Raw genomic sequence first — 19,474 nt, 5'->3', positions numbered from 1 at the left:
TTTGTCTCATTGTTGTCTCATTATTCATCAGTGAATTGCTAATGTTTGCATGAGTCCTACCATTCTCTGCAATGACAGGGATGGGATCAGACAGCTCTGAGGGTAGGCTGATGTTAACAGCAGTTTTGGCGATGACTCTAAATTGGTACTGTTGTTGCTCCTCCAGACCAGTCACCACATAGTTTTCTGTCTGGATGCTGATGCAGTTACTGTTGCAGCGTGTCCACTTGTCTTCTGGAAGCTTACAATACTCCACAAAGTAGCCAATCAGTTTGCTGCCACCATCATGCTCGGGCCGGGTCCACACCAGTGAGACTGAGCTCTTAGTCACATCCATGGGCTCAGGTTTACCTGGAGGGTCTGGTGGAACAAATATTTTGTATATCGAGTGATGTGTTTCTATATCAAAAGTACACTCTATTAAAAAATTTGATTTCTAGGAATTATACTTAGTTTGTGGAAATCTAATCCAAAATAAAAGGTTATCTGTTAGGTCAGTGTTCTGATGAGATCTTTTAAAATAAAATATTTACATATGAATAATAAGAGTATTTTCCTAGGAGATTTTCGTACCGACAGCAGTCCTGGTGGTGATGAAGTCAGTCTGCTTGCTGTGTTTGCCCTGTCCAGCTATGTTAAGGGCAGACACCCGGAAGGTGTACTCCAGGCCTTCGATTAGACTGGCGCAGGTGTACTGAGTGGCTTTCACCACAGACTCATTAGCCCTGACCCAGAGTAGACTGTTCCTCTCCTTCTTTTCGATGTAGTACCCAATAATCGGGCTTCCTCCATCGCTGTTCGGACGCTCCCATGAAAGGATGACAGAGTCCTTATTGATCTTGTTTACCTGCAGGTGTATGGGTTCACTCGGAGGATCTGGAGGCAAATGGAAGATCTATAGTCAATCTTGTCTGGAGCAAACATTAAACTAATGGTTTACAAATACAGCAGTTGCAACTCACCAAATGGATATCTGGCAATCATCCTCTCGGAGTAGATTGGCACAGAGATGCCAAACCTGTTTTCCGCACGGACCCGGAAGCTGTACTCTGTGCCGGGTGTCAGTTTGGTTACCTTGAAGCTGGTTTTGGTGCAGGAAGAGGACATGGTGACCCAGTCACCCTGGCTAACGTCACACCTTTCCACAATGTAGTTGGTAATATGGCTTCCACCATCTTCTTGAGGAGTGTTCCAAAGCAACGTGCAGGCATCAATGTCTTGCTCAGTGATTTCAAGAGGAGCTCCGGGAGGCCCTGGAATGTCTGCCAGCCAAAGAAAACAAATGATTGTGAATAACTAACCTAAGTATCAAAACATTTTTTCACACCTAATATATCTTATAACTGACCCATAACAATGACTTTGAGGATCTGGTTGATCTTGGCTGTGCTGTTTTCAGCTGAAAGGCTGTAGTAACCACTGTCCGCCCTAGTCACATTCTTAATGATAAGTGTGCAATTTGTAAGTGTCTTGATGACAGAAAGGCGATCAGAAGTCAAGACGTCTTCGCTGCCCTGCTTCCACTTGCAAAAGGGAGCGGGTTTACCCGCCACAATGGCCTCAATGACCATTTTAGATCCTGCTCTGACTGTCACAGTGTCAGGCATTATGATCTTTGGAGCCACTGAGGGAGCAAGAGTAAGCAATAGTTATTGTTCTGTTAAGTCTATTAGCAGAATCTGTGAATATGAAAGTTGGACTTTAATGCCAGTTTACTCACTGAGCTGCTCCTTGACCTCAAACACACCCTCAGCCTCCCGAGGAAGACTGACTCCAACTGAGTTCCGGGCAGCAACCCTAAACTTGTACTTCTTCCCTTCTTTTAGGCCAACGACCACAATAGTTAAGTCCTTGACCACTGAATACGGAGTCCACTTGCCCTCTGGTGCACCCTCCTCCTGGTAGTCCACAACATAACCGTTAATCTTGGCTCCTCCGTCTCTGAGGGGCTTTAGCCAGCCAAGTGTGGCACTGTTCTTAGTAATATCCAAAACATCCATCTTCTTTGGTGGATCTGGCTCACCTGGAAACATCAGCAGGTATTAGGCACAGATTAAGAAAATGTAATTACAAATAGTTTGTCCCTTAACACTCACTGATAGGGTCCACAGCCAAGTAAGACCTGGGAGAATCCTGAGGAACTCCAATTCCATACGTGTTGCACGCCATCACACGGAAGTAGTACTCAATGCCAGGTGACATGTTGGTCACTTTGAAGCTGGTCTTCTTTAGGTTGTCAACGCACTTGGTCCAGGTCTTCCTGTCCACTTCCCGTTTTTCCACAATATAGTTGAGGATGGGGCTTCCGCCATCATTCTCTGGTGGCAACCAGGACAGCTGAGCTGTTGTTTTCGTGACATCAGTTGCATCAAAACCACCAACGGGACCAGGTGTATCTGCAGCAGTATATATTCAACATGATAAATAATGTGATCTCCCAAATATATATTTTTTTACTGATAAGTAAAGTTGTATCTGTTTCTCACCGAGCACTTTCACATGAACAAAGACAGCTTTCTCTCCAGCAGAGTTGGACAGAGTCAGTGAGTATTTTCCAGAATCTTCTCTGGTGCTTTCAGGGATGACCAGGAAAGACATGGTATCCACTTGGTCTACATGACCTCTGCGAGCCACATTGTCCACGCCCACACGCTTCCAGGTCACCTTGGGTGCGGGGCGTCCTCTGATAACAGCAAAAAGTCTTATTGGACAGCCAGCCCTTACGGCAAGACCTTTCCTCAAACTTGCGTCCAGGTCAATCTCGGGAGCCTCTGTTGCCACGAAAACACATCATCAGTGACAGATTATAAATAGGATAAATCTATTAATTTGGTAGCTCATTGTTTGGTAATGGTATCTTGTTTCTTACCCAGGATCTCTTTGGGGGAGATGGCCTCCTTTAAGTAGGCATGACGTCCCCAGCCCACCTGATTTTTGGCAGAGACTTTGAACTCGTACTCCTGTTTCTCATCAAGCTGCCCAATGGTGAACTCTTTGAGGACGAGTGGCCCATGTGTGTCAATCCTCTTCCAGCCTTCTGTGGGCTTTTCAGGGTCCACCTCACTTTTCAGTCTCATGTCCAGGCTGTAGCCAATGATCGGGGCACCCCCATCATATACAGGTTTAGACCACGAAAGCGTGATAGAAGTCTTTGTGCTGTCAGCCACTTTTAGGCCTGCAGGTGGGCCAGGAGGTTCTGAAGAGGTAAAAAAATATTATTTGTTCAATAGGATACATGAATAGGGTTTAATCATTGCAGTGGACTTGCAAATGTTAACTGACCAATTGGATCTTTGGCTGTGACGGGTCTGGAGGGTTTACTAGGATCCCCTAGACCAACTTCATTTTCAGCCTTGACCCTGAACTGATAGTCATGGTTGGGGATCAAGTTGGTGACTTTCATGCGTCTCTCAGAGATGGGACTCTTAGTGCATGGCACCCAACGCACAGCCCTCTTTTCCTTTCTTTCCAGGATATAACCGGTGATGGACTTTCCTCCATCATTCTCAGGTGGAGCCCAGACCACTGTCATCTCCTCTTTGCTCACCTGGATCACAAAAATATCGATAAACTTTCAAAACAAAACGGGGTGGCAGATGTTTAGGGCTTGACTCAGTAAGGATTAAGGCTTTCACACATCTTGAGTCTTACCACAGCATTTATGTGGCCATGACTGACATTTATCAGACACAACGTACAGTACGTGCTCCATACAAAAAAGTGTAAAGTCAATATCCCATAAGAGATTACATCAAGCAAAATACAGTATAGGGTAAAATTCAAGGCTGGTTTTCAATTTCCAGGTAAATTTACAACTAACCTTTGTAACCTCTGGGGCATCAGGTGGTCCAGGTCTGTTAAACTGAGTCTTGACAGTGACAGGTTTGCTCTCCATTGAAGGGCCAGTTCCCATCTTGTTCTCAGCCCTTACTCTGAAGATGTACTCATTGCCCTCAACAAGACGTATGACGTTGCAGTATGGCGTGACTACGGATGCAGAATAGGTTGACCAAACCATCCTCCTGGTTTCACATTTTTCCAGGATGTAACTGTCAACCTCACAGCCTCCATCATCCTCTGGCGCATCCCAAACCACTCTGCACTTGTCGGCTCCAATACCAGTGACTTTGAGGTTCCTAACAGGGCCAGGAACGTCCAGGACATTAACATGAGCATATGCATTGAATGTTCCGGCAGAGTTGGTGGCAGTGACGATGTATTTTCCAGTATCAGTGCGTTTTGACTTGGTCAAAAGGAACTTGGTGTAATCAGGACCAGTCTCGTAGGTGATTCTGGGGTTGTCTCCAACCGCTTTGTCCTTTGTCCACTTGACTTCCGGCTGAGGTTTTCCTCTCAGGCCGGCCTCTATCCTGACAGACTCTCCGGCCTTCACCGTCAGTGTGCCGGCCAGTCTCAGGTCAAGGACTGGCTTCTGAATCTCTTCTCGCACCAAAATATCTGCAAGTTTAACCCAACCACTCTCCCCTCCTTCATTGATGCTCTGCACCCTGAATAACAAATCATTTGCATTAGTACTTTGAAGATTGTGACACAAACAAAAGCAACTAAGTATTTGCAATAAATTCTGAGGCCACAAACTGCATTGATGCAATAACGTACCTGAAAGAGTAAGTCTGGTTTTCAACACATTTGTCCGCTAAAAAGAATGTGTCAGTTAGGATGCTAGTGTTGAGTTTTTCCCATTCCTCCGCATCTTTGGGTTTGTATTCAAGGTTATATGAGAGGTTGGGGCTACCACCATCATAATCAGGCCTTCTCCATCGTAGATAAACATGGTTCTTGCCAATGTCGGTCGCCCTGAAGTTCTCAGGCTCGCCTGGCTTCTCAATGGGGTCGATGGCTAGCAGAGGGACCTTGGTCTCCACAGTGGGTCCAGGTCCCATCTTGTTTTCTGCACAGACACGGAAAAGGTACTGGTGGCCCTCCATCAGCTTGGTCTTGATCTTGCGATTGGTGCAGTGTGAGGATATCATTGACCACATGCTGATGCTCGGCTCTCGGCACTCCACAATGTAGTTTGTGATCTCAGATCCACCGTTGTCTTTAGGTGCATCCCAGTTGATCATGCATGAGTCCTTGGTGACATAGGTCATGTTGAGATTTTGGCAGTGGCTTGGCCTGTCTAGCACATTGACGGTAATGTCACAGGAGGCTTCTCCGCCCACATTTGAAGCTTTCAGAGTATATTTGCCGTGGTCAGCTCTTGTGGCCTCCTTAATCCTTAGTTTGACCACAGGTAGGTTCTGCATGATAGTTGTACGCTTGCTGTTCTCCAGAACAGTCTCATCCTTTGACCATAGCACTTCAGGGTCAGGACGGGCTTTAATGTAGCCAATAATGTTAATGTTGTGTCCAGCACGCACAGTGACACGCTCACGACATGTGGCATCCATTTCAATCTCTGGAGGGATAAGGATGTCTTTAGCAGTGACTGACTCTGGAATCTCTCTGGGCTCGCCATCTCCAATCATATTTGAGGCATAAACTCTGAATCTGTAAGTGAGACCCGCCTCCAGCTCCTTCACTGTGTATGCACAATGCTTGATGAAGTCATCCAGATTTACTTTTTTCCAGTCTTTAGTATCAGCCTTCTGCATTTCCACAGTGTACCCCAAAATTGGGCTGCCTCCATCTTTGGTGGGTTTAGTCCATACTAAGTCTGCTGTAGACTTGCTGTAATCTTTAACTTTAGGATTGACTGGAGGGCTTGGGACAGTGATCTGCCTGCAGGGCTTGCAAGGATCAGAGATGGGAGAGGGGCCACTGTAGCCGGCGCTATTCTCAGCAAATACTCTGAACTCATACTCATTTCCCACAAACAAGCCCAAAACTTTGTATCTGAGGTCTCTGCAAGGAATCTTGTTCACACGAATCCACTTTCCTCCTATGTGTCTACGCTCAATGATGTAACCAGTGATTTGACTACCACCATCAGACAAGGGCATGGTCCACCCAAGTGTAACGCTGTCCTCAGACACATCATGTGGCTGTGGCTTACCAGGAGGACTAGGCGGCATGAAGGAATGCTCTGCAACAGTGGGCTTGCTCTCAAGAGGAGCACCGATGCCCATCTTATTCTCAGCGCGAATGCGTACAACATACTCAACACCCTTCTGCAGGCGGGTGATATTGAGCTTTGTGTCAAGGCTGCTTGAACTAACTCCTCCCCAGGTTTCCTTATTGGAATCTCTCTTCTCTACAATGTAGTTGGTGACAGGGCTGCCGCCATCATCCTTAGGGGGACGCCACTCGATCATCATGGAATCTGGATTGACCTCCAGGATGTTGACGGGTCCAATGGGTGCAGCTGGAACATCCAGGACAGTGACATTAAGAGCCGCTGTTTTAGTCCCAGCAAGGTTTGAAACGGTTAGCAGGTAGGTGCCCGTGTGATTTCTAGTGCACTCGTTGATGCTGAGAACGGTGGAAAAGTTATCTGTGTCGATCTTAGTATTGCCTCCACTGGTGAGCTCTTCTCCTTCAATCGACCATTTGGCAGTAGGTACTGGAATTCCTCTCATGATAGCAGGCAGCCGGATGGTGGTTCCGGCTTTAACAATAATGCCCTCCGCCAGCTTGACATCAACCTCAACGATTGGAGGCACTGTTGATGAAGACATAAGTTGTTACTGTATTTTGTATATAATTCTCGGGAAAAAAAACAATACAATTATTTAATCAAAGCAGCAGTTTAAAGAACCAGTATTGACTTGATCATTGGATTCGACTGTCCCTTAATCTCACCTAGCTTCTCTTGGCAAAGGATAGGAAGAGTGGTGTCAGGTCTGCTGAGACCTATGGCATTCTCTGCTCTTACTCGGAAGCGATAGGTCTTTCCTTCCTCTAAGCCTGTAACATGACTCTCTGGGATGCTGACAGTCTTCCACTCGCACCATTCCTTCTCTCCTTCCACTTGATACTCCACCAGGAAGCCAGTGATCTCACTTCCGCCGTTTCGGTCAGGCCAATTCCACACCAGCCACACCTCTGTCTTATCCACGTCAGCATGATGCAGGTCTTTGGGAGGACCAGGTGGGACTGCAGGAAAAAGGTGTTAAACATTTAATGGAACTCTTTAAAATACTTGGGGGATGATTTACTACAACAAGTGCAAACTTGATAACACATGCAAAGCTGATCTACTAAAAGTGTGCAAAGTGAATTGCATCTGTTAAGTGAGCAGAATAAGGTGCGCAATTGCGTCTCTGTCTTCATAATTATGCAAAATATATGCTGATCATCAAAACACCCACAATAGTGGGAGAAGAAAATGCATATATATTATACAGATTTATCAACACTCATCACCGTTTTGAGAGCACTATGATCATGTTTTATTTGGCGCATTTGAAAAGAATGCACAAACTTGACTGTCCTACGTGTGTGTGTCAACATATTTGAACTGTCAAAAATAAAAAATATTAGACATATTTTGTGTATTCAGCAACATCATTTTATAATTGTATAGCTGCTGGATGACTTAAGGGACTGATTCACAAATTAAATTGATGCGTTTTGGTGTCATTTAATAATTTTTTTTAATTGACTTTCCTTTATTTTATACATAATATATATTAAAAAGAAAGAAAAAATGGTGTCAATGTAGATATACTGCACGACTGCTTCTAAAATGCACAGAAAAAGTGGTATATGTCTCCCGCCTGTTTGAAAACATAGCAAAACGCCACAGGTAATAACATGAATGTGCAGTAAATGAGTGTCTCCATGGTGATACTCCGTATATTTTATACAAAATGTTCATTTAAATAATGCAGTCTACACCACTTTTCAATTGCACACTACATGCAACACGCCCACTTATAGCACACGCTATTCTATAGATTACACACGCTGTTTAGCATGAGGTATTTGGATCTTAGTATATCAGGTCCTTGGTCTGTAGATTACAATTTACCAGAATGCAGACTATAAAATGTAATTTATTTTGCAATTATGGGTGTATGTGAAAATTAGGCTATATTGCAGTGACTCTCAAACTGTGGACGTGTACCACTAGATGTACACAGGCTCCATCTAGTGATACGCCAAAAAAATCACTTTATTCAAGTACAGTGTTTTATTTTCCTATATTCAAACACAGTGTTACTGTTCAAACTGTGTGTACTGTTACAGTGGCCAAAAATATTAAATATAATTGTTAAATGTAACATCTGTCTTGTTTTTAATGAGTACGTAGGCCTACTATGCTCGTGTATTTTAATGTTGGTCACTATGGTGGTACTTGGAGAGCCAAGTTTTCTCTGAGGTGGTACTTGGTTAAAAAGTTTGAGAATCACTGCTATGTTGTAACAAAACATGTTAAATTAAAATAAATTAAATATATTCTGATTTTTTTTAGTTATTAAGGAGGGTTAATTACACAAATACCAAAAATATAGAATTCCTGATTAATTAATCAAAGGCACTTGTTTGAAAAAATTTAACTACTCATCACCTAATAAAAAGTAGAAAATAATATTTTTCTTAATGTCCATTTTGTTGCATGGGTCAACTTTAAAGAAAATCAATAACTTCATCCTGTGAAGGATATATTTAAGATGTCGATCACAATCAGTATTGACATAATGAAGAATTAAGACCTGGACAATGCACTGTTACTCACAGAGTGGATTCATCGCTTTGATGGCCTTTGGCGTCTCCACGTATTCGCTACGGCCGTATTGATTCTCAGCGGCAACTCGGAATGTGTAGGACATTCCCTCCATCAGGTGCTTTAGCATCATGCTGCGCTTCTTGGATGTGGAGCAGACAGGAACCCACTGACTGGAGAGTGAGTCTTTCTTCTCCACCACAAAGTTAGTGATGCGAGTTCCTCCGTTGTCCTCCGGGTCTTTCCAGGACAAGTGGGCTGAGTCGCTCCTAACATCCGACACTCGAAGGTGCTGAATAGGACCGGGTTTATCTGAAGCCAAAACCAGTTAATTATGAGTTGAGAAAAACTAAACATGTTCAAAACCGCCCAAATCAAGTAACAACTTTTTAAAAAGTAAGCAGAATGTGGTCCTTCCTTACCAAACACCAGCACTGTGCAGGTGACGGTCTTAGACCCAGCAGGGTTTTCGACAGTGAGTGTGTAGTCTCCACAGTCACCACGGTTACAGAACCTCATTTCCAGCTTGGTGCCGTCTTGATTGGTCTCAATGTCCGCCCTTGTCGGCACCTCAGCATCGTTCTTCTTCCACAGGACAGTGGGGAAGGGGATGCCTTTGATGGTAGCCATCAGAGAGATGTGTGTGCCAGCCACAGCCTTGACTTCCCGAGTCATTCCAGCATCCAGAATCAACTCTGGAGGCTCTAAAGCAGCAATGTAGACATTAAATCTTGATTTAGATATACAACCTATTACCTGATTGAAGTGAAATTGTTTAATAACGCCTAAGTTGCTCACCGAGTCTGTCCTTCACCCTGACTGGTTCTTTTATATTAGCAGGGTCAGACTCCCCAGCAGCGTTGACAGCCATAACTCTGAAGCGGTACAGAGATCCCTCTTCCAGGTTGATCACCTTAAACTTAGTCTGTTGGCAAGAATCTGGAGTCTGGTTCACCTTGTGGATGATAGCAGGAAAGATGGATGTCCATGAATGCAATATAGAGATATTAAACATTGTTCAAATCTTAGGGTCCTTTTATGAATAACTCTAATAAGTATTTTATTTCTAGTTTAGTTTTAGTAACTTAAATTGACAGGAAGATAGAGGCTCAGGTTAAATAAAATCAACCATGTGACTCATTGATAAACCAACGACTGACCTTGTGCCACTCCTCATCTCCAGCCTTCTGAGACTCAAGGAGGTAGCCTAAGATCTTCCCTCTGCCAGTGTCAGCGGGTGGCTGCCAAGAAAGACTCACTGACTCCTTGGTGTGGTCCACGGCCTTCGGGTTTAGTGGAGGGCTGGGCTTGACTGTAAAAAAGGAAGGGTTTATGTAACCAGACCAACAAGTCAGTGTTGTGTTTTACGTCTTACCGATGGGGTCTTTAGCAAAGACGGGCTTAGAGGGTGGGCTTGGGTCTCCGACGCCTATGATGTTCTCAGCGCTGACTCTGAACTCGTACTCACAGCCCTTAAGTAGGTCCGTCACCAGGTATTCCACCTTGGGATGGATCCTCTCTGTGTTGCAACGAACCCATCTGGAACGCAAACATTTCAACTGATCCGTTTGCTATTGACAGGAATTCACTTTCGATACGACAAGGCTGACGAGTGATTTGGAGCAGCAGCAAACGCTGATATGTTTGTACCTGTTGGCCATTGTCTCTTTCCTCTCCACAATGTATCCTGTGATTGGCTTTCCTCCATCAGCAGGAGGCTCCCAACTAATGAGGGCACAGTCATGGTACACCTCCTTCACCGTGGGCTGTCTGGGCGCATCAGGCACCTCTGTGGTGCAAACACATACTCAAAGTTGCAGTGATCACTTGTTTTAATATATCAATGCTTGCAAAATAAAAGCCAACTGAACACTTACTGAAAATGTCTTTGGCCCTTGTCTCTGCAGACAGCAGTGGTTTGCTAATGCCGTAGATGTTCTGAGCCATTATCCTAATGATGTATTCGCGACCCTCAATCATTTTTGGCACCTGAAACGACAAAAGTCAGTTTTCTTCTCATCAAGTACTCTTCTCGTATCATGTAAAGCAGAGGTGCACAATCTTTTCCCACTGACGACTGGGTACAAAAAAATTGAAAGATGCAAGGGGGCCACGTTGATACATTTTGTGCAACGTGAGATGCTTATTCAAATCCAATGTACAGTGGTACCTCAGCTTATAAGTGAACCAGTTGACAATTTTTTCCCATACACAGAGCGTCTATCGACCCATTTTTATGCTTTAAGTTGCGAACAAAACTTTCAAGTTACCTCTCCGCCGCAAGAGTCGAGAGAAAGAGTGTGTAGCTAGCTAACTGCTCGTCTACACCATACGGAAGCAGAATAAGTCGATGACGCCAGCCAAGGACATTAAAATAACTTCAAAGCGTTGGACGTTTAGCAATAAAAATCTTGAGAATCTGCTGATGGTCTGTTTGACGAAGAAGCAGCTCGAAGGAATACTGTAGAAGTCTGCTATCCAAGGTACATTGTACAATATGATTACATTAGTTCATAAACTACTTGAGTTGTCATACATTCTATTGTATTGTTTTATATATTTCTTATGAAAAAGTTAGTCATATTTTTAAAAGGCTTGTTACATGTTAAAATGGTGTGGTATCGCGGGGGCCAAGCACAGATTAAATTGTTTTTGATTCATTTCAATGGGCGACTCGGTTTCACAATATGAGGTTTTTAAAGTACAAGTGGGTCACAGAACCAACTAATCTCGTATCCTAAGGTACCACTGAGGTCAATATATGTATGTATCTGACCAACACATCAAGATCTTAGCCTGGTGTTATAGGTGACAAAGGAAATATCAAAGTAATATCTAATAATATATGTAATGAATAACTACAGAAGGAAATTTGTGTAAACACTAAACCTTAATGAAAAATGTGGAATTACTTTTGGGACCAGAACATCTGAGAATCAGGGGAATTTTTGGGCTTGAAAAATGTGGAAGTGCCAAAATAGCATTTGGAACATGTGGAGTTTAGAGAGCCTGTTGGAATGGTTTAAATTGGTTGATAAATGTGTAAGTAATAAGAATTCTCAAAATCATTGGGAGTTTTTGTTTGAGAAATTTGGGTTTTTGTGAAAAGTAGGAATTTTTGGAATATGGAAGCTTGTTTTAACTTGAGCCAAATGTTTTCATTTTGGAATGGGTTGAATCGGTTGAAACAATTTGAAAGTAGTGAATGGTACAGAGCCCACATGAGGGCAAGGAAAAACTCACAACCCCAATGGGACGTCGATGTGAATGACTTTTTGAGAAACCTTGGAGAGGACCCCCCCCCCCCCCCCCCCCCCCCCAGGGGAGACCGGATGCAATGGACGTTGAGTGGGTCTGACATAATATTGTGAAAGTCCAGTCCATAGTGGATCTAACATAATAGTGAGAGTCCTATAGTGAGAGTTTATAGAGCCCTTGTGATTAAGGGCTATATAAATGAACTTTGATTGATTGAGGGTCAATTGAAAAGGAGCATAAAATGGCCAACGGGGAGGGCTTTAGACACCCCTGCTGAAACAAGTCTGTACCCATTTGGCATTTTGTCTTCATTACTAAAGATTCCAACATGCTGTCAATTCTTTACATAGACAGAGTGGAGTCTTCTGTGCAAGTGTTTCGCCTGAAGGGCCCACCTTGCAGGTTGTCCTGGTGCAAGATGAAGTCACGGGCATCCACAGATCTCTGTTTGTGTCTCTCTTCTCAATGATGTAGTTGGAGATGGCACAGCCTCCGTCGTCCAGAGGTGGCTTCCAGGAAATGACCATGTGGTCCCTGTAGACCTCGTCAAACACCACGGGGCCCTCAGGAGGTTGAGGAGCGTCTGGCAGGTGAAATAATTCATAGGTTAGTATCCCTGTCTCCTTTATGAGGACTTTATCTATCAGGAGTTGTTTTTTGATGTGGAAGACACAATCTGTAACATTCTCACATAAGTCGTTTTGTTCAGTTCGTGAATTCTGTCTGTACCTACCGACCACAGTGATAGCACAGATTCCGGTGCGAGTTCCAGCTGCATTTTCCACGCTGACGCAGTAGCGTCCGCTGTGGTCCCGTCTGGCCTTGATGATGTTGAGACTGAGGTGACGGCTGGTGCTGTGGATGCTGATGTCCTCGTCAGCCTTCAGCTCCTCGTCATTCTTTGTCCATGTGATAGTTGGCACCGGTTTGCCGCTGTAGCGTCCCGACAGTGTACAACTGTCTCCCACCTTCACCAGCATCTTGTCTCTGAAGTCCAGGTCCAAAGATGGTGGTTCTGAGGGGCAGAGAAGTACATAAACGTATGCTGCTTATTTTGCCTATCCTGCTGTGTTACTCACCAAGCTCGTCTTTGCACTGGACGGGTTTGGTGGCAAAGGAAGGTTTGCCTTTTCCCACTTGGTTGACAGCAGACACTCTGAACTCGTGACTTGAGCCTTCCTTCAGTCCAGTCAGTGTGAACTTTTTGTCCATTAGCTTGTCTTTACCGCCAACACGAGTGAAGTTGTCTCTGCCAATCATGCGCGATTCAAGGACATACTCTGTAACCTCCGCACCACCATCGTACTTTGGTGGCCTCCAGGCAACAGAGATTGAGTCCTTAGTGACGGCGGTGACTATCAGGTCTTCTGGACGCTCTGGTACGGCTAAGAGAGACAACAACATTGACCTCTGTCACTTCATGTGTGGCATGACCTTAGTTTGGTTTTCAAAACTAGCTATATTTTCCAACACATGGTCACAACAAAGATGTGTCCTACTTACAGATGGGATCTTTGATAAGCACCACTCTATCCGTCTCGATGAAAGGTCCCATTCCGATGATGTTCTCAGCAGCAATCCTGAAGAAATAGCCTTTACCGTCGAGCAGTCCCTGCACCACGGCGTTGTTCCTGGTCACCGTGTAGGACACAGAGGTCCAACCCATGCGGTCTGACTCCCTCTTCTCGATGATGTAGTTGGTGATGGCGGAGCCGCCATCATCTTCAGGAGTGTACCAAGTCAGCTTGCAGGAGTCATTGGTCAGGTTCTCACCAGCAAAGGGGAGACCGACTGGTCCAGGGACATCTGAAGGCGAGAGAGTTCTTATTTTAGCGCTCAACTTAACAGAAGATTCCTTAAGACATGCGGCCCTTTGAACTCACCCAAGACCTCCACAATCACGGCTTTCCTCCTTTCACCGCCCTCGTTCTTTGCGCAAAGCGTGTAGATGCCCTGATGCTGGCGCCTGCAGTTCTTAATGACCAGAGAGTTGGAGATACCTGTTGTCTCCACCTTGGCTTCTTTGGGCACCTCAGCGTCATCTCGGCACCAGCTGATCACTGGAGCTGGTTTGCCGGACACATAGGCAATGATTCGGATTGTTCCGCCAGCGTGGACAACAATCTTCTCTTTCACAGAGGCATCCAGGTCCATCTCAGGTGCAACTGAACAGGGACAGATGATCAGCAACAAAATGATGAGTTCCATACATGCTTTGCTTTTTGAAGAAAGTAATTTGTTTGAGCTCCTTCTTACTTGTCCTATCTTTCACTTCGATCAGCTCGGACACAAGTCCTGGATCGCCAACACCGGCCGCATTTACGGCTCGAACTCTGAAGCGGTATAGACCTCCTTCTTTGAGGCCAGCCACCACAAACTTGGTCCCTCTAATCTCTGTATCTTTGGCCTGGAGACCGAAGACAACAACAATGAAAAACACAAATGCTATTCAACAAAAATGAAATCTGACCTTTCTGGTAATACAGAAGGTTGGAAAATGCTTTACCTTATGCCAGTCCTTCGCGGCCTCAGGCTCCTTCTCCTCCTCACCAACACTCAGTAAGAGCCTCCTCTGAGCTTTCTTTTCCTCCTCCTCCTTGTTCACCTCCTTGAATTCCACAATGTAGCCTGTGACTTTTGAACCTCCATCCACTGTTGGAGGGATCCATTCTAATTCGACCGACGACCTGGTCCAGTCTATCACCTTAGGAGTCGGAGGCCCGGGAGGCTCTGTATGTGCACAAACACACACACAAACACACATGCTAATGATGCTAATGCTAAAAAAATGTCTGTACGGCATCTACATGTTGACAAGTAAGGATTGGTGAAACTAAATCCACGGCTGTGTCTCAATTCACGCTAGGGATGGATACCTTTCAAATTTGAATCAGTATAGTACCAATTTCCGCTACCTGGGAATACATTTTCAACACTTTTGCGTGTGTTCAAATGTGTTAATAAATGTTATTTGCTAAAAAAAAAAAATCTAACTTTTAAATTATTTTTCTTCGTATAACAGTGGCCTCTGATCCAGTTAACTTGTTGTTTTACACTTCTGTGACTCATTTGCAAATATTGTTTTGTATTATATAGTACACTTTGCATGCAGTTGCAATTCTAAGACAACAGACTACGGTGTGTTGCCTGAGTCAGGAAGTTTTTTTTCTTTTGAGTCCTACAAAGTGTTTAAATTGTAAGTATTGTATTTATTACCCACCAACTGTTTGATTTTAATGTGCATCTTGGTTTTGGTTTTGATTACCCCATTTACAGTGTTGCTATTGCAATGCAAAGTCACTAATGTTAATCTTTCAAATCCAAATGAGCATCGAGTTAGTGTTGCCATACTGTACTTTTGAGCGCCTTCTTGCTTTGTTGGCATGCGAAATTGTAACCTAGAGACAGTCCGGCTGGGTTCAGTTCTTGTTTATCTGCCAAGTGCGTAAGCCTGTGCTGAGTTTGCCACTGGACGTGACGTCGCATACAACAAAGGTATCGAAATATTGAACGGTTTGATTTTACGTGAATCGTTACCCGGTAATACTGTACCTACGAACTTGGGTCAGTACTTATAAATTTACTGAATTTGGCACCTATCCCTAATTCACGCACAGTCCGACTTATATTCAACATTTTCAGTACAAAAGTACTTTCACACTGAGAAGTATGGCAAAATGAATTTGACTTTCAGTACTCTGATATTGCACTTCTTGACACTTGTGTCTCAAATGGAATACTTCTGTCAGTACACTTAAGAACTCTACAAACTGTATACAACCACTTCTTACATACATACATATTACATTTAAATGCTGAAACAGCTAACTTCTTGCTGACTTACTAATGGCGTCTCTGCAGAGCATGGGATCGGAGGGCACACTGGGTGGGCCGGAGCCTGCAGCATTGACAGCCGTGACTCTGAACTGGTACATGGCACCCTCAAGCAGGCCTGTGACATCCCAGTTGTTGCCAAGTGGCAGCGCCCGTATCAGCTCGCGGCTGACGCGGACCCAACGCTTACTGGTGGTCTCCTTCTTTTCAATGAAGTAGCCTGTGATAGGGGAGCCGCCATCGTACTCAGGCTCCTCCCAGTTCACTGTCATAGACTCCAAGCAGACGTTGGTCACTGTGGGCTTCTCACACTGACCAGGAACCGCTGCACAGAAAGAGCATCAGCATCAGTACAGTTCCTAAATTGTTCTTTATGCTTTTCGCGTTGATATTTGCACTTACTGAAGAGGTTTCTGGCCTTCTCTGGCTCGCTCACCAACGGCGGCCCGACACCAAACTTGTTCTGTGCCATTACTCTAAACTCGTACTCGTGGTTCTCAGTCAGGCGGGTGACCAGGTACGCACACTCCTTTGGGTCGTTTGAGATGTGAACCCAAGATTTCCGGTTCTCCTCGCGCTTCTCAACAACATAATTGGTGATTTTGGAGCCACCGTCATCTTTGGGCGGGTTCCAGGACAGCCCAATCCTCTCTGCGAACACCTCAGTGAACTTGATTGGTCCTTCGGGGGGGCCCGGAGGTCCTGTGGGAGCCATTAAAGACTTACATCAAAGTCAAATCAAATCAAAGCCTAGGTATTAGAGCTGTGAATCTTTGGGCACCACATGATTTGATTAGATTCTTAGGGGTAACGATTCGATTCAGAATCGATTTTCGATTCAAAACGATTCTCGATTCAAAATCAATACTTTTTTACTAACATTGGATGCCAGTTCTATGATTAACTACATTCCTCCATAAAATAGATACACAGCTCTGATTCATTTCTACATTACTAAAAAGAAAACTGGTTTTGTTCAATAAAATGATTCCCAAAGATTTAATAAAGACAAATACAAATAAGGCAACAAGAGAAGTATCCCACACTTCTCTTTTGTAAAGTAAATCTGTACAGCAGATATGATCATCTACATCAACAATATGATTTGCCTGAGTGGCTGGACAGGACAGATTGGGGAAAAAAATAAAATAAGTTTTTATGGAATCGATTAATTATTAATTTATTATTAATTATTACAAATAGGAATCGCAATAAATCAGAAAAAAATGTTGACACCCCTGTTATGTATGGTGTAAAAACAGTGAAATTCCAATTTTACTCCAAGGATTATTGTGTGTATCATAAACTTGAAAAAAATGTTATCTCACCAAACACAAAAAGCTTCAGGTCCTTTGTGACCGTGCCCAGGCTGTTGCTGGCTGTCAGGCTGTAAAGGGCGGTGTCCTCCCTGATGGCCTGCTGGATCAGCAGGGTGCACTTTTCCTGGCTGACCAGTTTGTTGATGTGCTGGTCATAATGGATGGCGGCCTTCTCCTCTGGTTTGGACTGACCGGCTTTGTGCCAGGTGAGCGCGGGGAACGGACAACCGCTCACCTTGGCAACAATGCTGATATCACAACCTTCCTCGCTCTCCATGACCTCGCGCAGCTCGATGGTGGGAGCGCCTGAAACCCAGGGAGAAGACAGATGCCGTATTACCTCATTACCATACAAACTCAAGTTTATGGTTCAATTGCTCTCTGAAGGGGTAGCCGTTTAATATAGAAAAGCTAAAAACAATTCAGCATAAGAAGAAGGTACATAATTTTGTACTGACTTTTTTGTGAAAAATACAAATTTTAATCGAATTCAATCACACTTGCAGAAACCCGTATTTGTTTATTGTTGAATCTAAACTGAGTTTTTGTCTCAACTGACAAAAGCATTAGAAGAATCTCAATAGTCTCGGGTAGGATATTCCGCTTTTGCTTTTCTTTTGTTTCAGTACACCCTTGCATGTGGAGGGATGTGAGCACCTTTTGGAAAAAAAGAGGAAAATTGAGAAGAAAAAAGAAACATTTCTATTGGCACGAAATGCTGCTATGCAAACCCTGAAAGAAAATGTTGAAAATGAAGACTACATTTCTTGCAATTTGGTCTATTTCCGCACTTTATTTTGCCTTTAGATTTATTCTCATCTACCAACCTCCTTTGGCTGTCTTTTTGACACTTAAATGTCCCATGTAATGTACCACAGAATGATTTAATTTTTATAAGTAGATAATTTATTAACATTATTATCATTGAAAGTGTAATGTAAAATTGTAAAATATGCATGTAAATAATTCAGAAAACGTTTCCCCCTCGGGTAATATACTTACGGTGTTGTGACCTCTGTCAACAATCCGTCACGTCAAAAATATACCTTTTTGCTGGCTACTAATAAATACTCTAGAACTGACAGTGTTCGGATTGTAATCATCTAAATATTATTAGCAGGAAAGTAGACAGCGGTCAATGTTGTGGCTCGGAAAGCAAATGGAGACGACAACAAGTAGATGGTTAGCTAAATAGCAGGCTTGTTTCGGTGCTCCTGATCATCGTCCCGTCCTGCAATTCAGTGCGGCGTTTAGGCAGGAGTAACATAGAGTACCTGCGACTGAAGCAAGCGTTCAACAAATTTTGTTTAGATCGTATTTTTTGTATCTTTAAAAAATTGTGGAAGTGATATTTGACGCGAAAATGAATGTTTAAAAACGCAAACTTTTGCGAAAATTGCCCTCGCCTGCATCTGTGATTGAACAGTTATTTTTTTGATGTAGCGTATTAACACATTGGGCCTAAAATTAACCCCAAACCAAATAAAAGAAAAAATGACTGTGGAAATTGCTATTGTGTATTGTCATGAATTATTCATACAAGTAAAAAAAAGACAGTGAAGTTGAATTGTTTACCTTCAAAGCTTGCATCCAGTTGAGCAACCATTGTAACGACACAGATGAAATCATGGTGAATGTTATTAATAATAAGTTTGGTTTTACTTGATTTACTTATACTACTTAAAGATTCGTATGCAGTTTGAAATTTTCACTTTTAACACTTGTCATCATCTCTGGCACGTTCAGTGACTCCAAGAGATGGCGGCTCTACTCACATGTCTGATCCCTAATGAACAATGGTCCGGCGGTGGCAGAGGGTCTACTTGGTCCGGCAGCATTCACAGCTTTCACTCTGAACTCGTACTCTCCTCCCTAGGTAAGAGCAACAGCTCGGCATCAGTGCATTTTGTCTTGTATGATCTGTAACTCAATTGTACAAGCAACAGGACTTTAGGACTAACCTCTTTCAAGTCCTCCACTACAAACGTAAGCTCCTCAACATCTCTCTTGTTGCACTGCTTCCACGTCTCCTTCTCTTTGCCGCTGGTGTCCCAGCTCAAACGCTCAATGATGTAATGCTTCACAGGAGAGCCCCCATCATTTTTGGGAGGTTCCCAGCTCAGAGTGACTGTGTTCTTTGTCACCAGATTGACCTTCACGTGTATAGGGGGGTCTGGTGGATCTGAAGGCAGGCAAGAAGATCATTATTAGCACACAAAACAATTCAAGTCAGTGGTGTTTAGGAGGAAAAGTAGGCTTGTTCTCACAGATTGGGTCCCTGGCCTGAGCAGGGTCCGTGGTGATGGCAAATGGACCGAATCCCAGCCGGTTCTCGGCTCGCACTCTGAACAGGTAGTTCTGTCCTTCCAGCAGGCCAGGCACCACGAAGGCTTGACTGGCGCAGGCGGCATTTACCTGACAACCAATCAAA

At 43.8% G+C, this 19,474-nt stretch overlaps 1 protein-coding gene across 1 annotated transcript in view; it reads right to left on the bottom strand.

Annotated features, from left to right (window-relative positions):
* LOC133659223 (titin-like) overlaps positions 1-19,474 on the bottom strand; it is a 214,793-nt gene that overhangs the window by 55,861 nt on the left and 139,458 nt on the right. Inside the window, 32 exon segments of the mRNA XM_062061959.1 lie at positions 61-360; positions 574-876; positions 963-1,262; positions 1,349-1,624; positions 1,721-2,023; positions 2,097-2,396; positions 2,487-2,771; positions 2,870-3,196; positions 3,283-3,547; positions 3,821-4,508; positions 4,621-6,625; positions 6,766-7,059; positions 8,645-8,944; positions 9,055-9,336; positions 9,431-9,587; positions 9,793-9,944; positions 10,008-10,171; positions 10,283-10,421; positions 10,510-10,621; positions 12,286-12,473; positions 12,624-12,905; positions 12,970-13,275; positions 13,394-13,696; positions 13,774-14,055; positions 14,147-14,297; positions 14,469-14,620; positions 15,735-16,049; positions 16,127-16,426; positions 17,053-17,349; positions 18,819-18,915; positions 19,005-19,225; positions 19,311-19,458. Of these exon segments, the coding sequence (XP_061917943.1) occupies positions 61-360; positions 574-876; positions 963-1,262; positions 1,349-1,624; positions 1,721-2,023; positions 2,097-2,396; positions 2,487-2,771; positions 2,870-3,196; positions 3,283-3,547; positions 3,821-4,508; positions 4,621-6,625; positions 6,766-7,059; positions 8,645-8,944; positions 9,055-9,336; positions 9,431-9,587; positions 9,793-9,944; positions 10,008-10,171; positions 10,283-10,421; positions 10,510-10,621; positions 12,286-12,473; positions 12,624-12,905; positions 12,970-13,275; positions 13,394-13,696; positions 13,774-14,055; positions 14,147-14,297; positions 14,469-14,620; positions 15,735-16,049; positions 16,127-16,426; positions 17,053-17,349; positions 18,819-18,915; positions 19,005-19,225; positions 19,311-19,458 (9,994 nt within the window).

The sequence above is a fragment of the Entelurus aequoreus genome, linkage group LG10 (assembly GCF_033978785.1).
Source record: "Entelurus aequoreus isolate RoL-2023_Sb linkage group LG10, RoL_Eaeq_v1.1, whole genome shotgun sequence".
NCBI lineage: Eukaryota > Metazoa > Chordata > Actinopteri > Syngnathiformes > Syngnathidae > Entelurus > Entelurus aequoreus.
The sequence above is the reverse complement of the archived record's forward strand: the minus strand, read 5'-3'. Positions and strand labels throughout refer to the sequence as shown.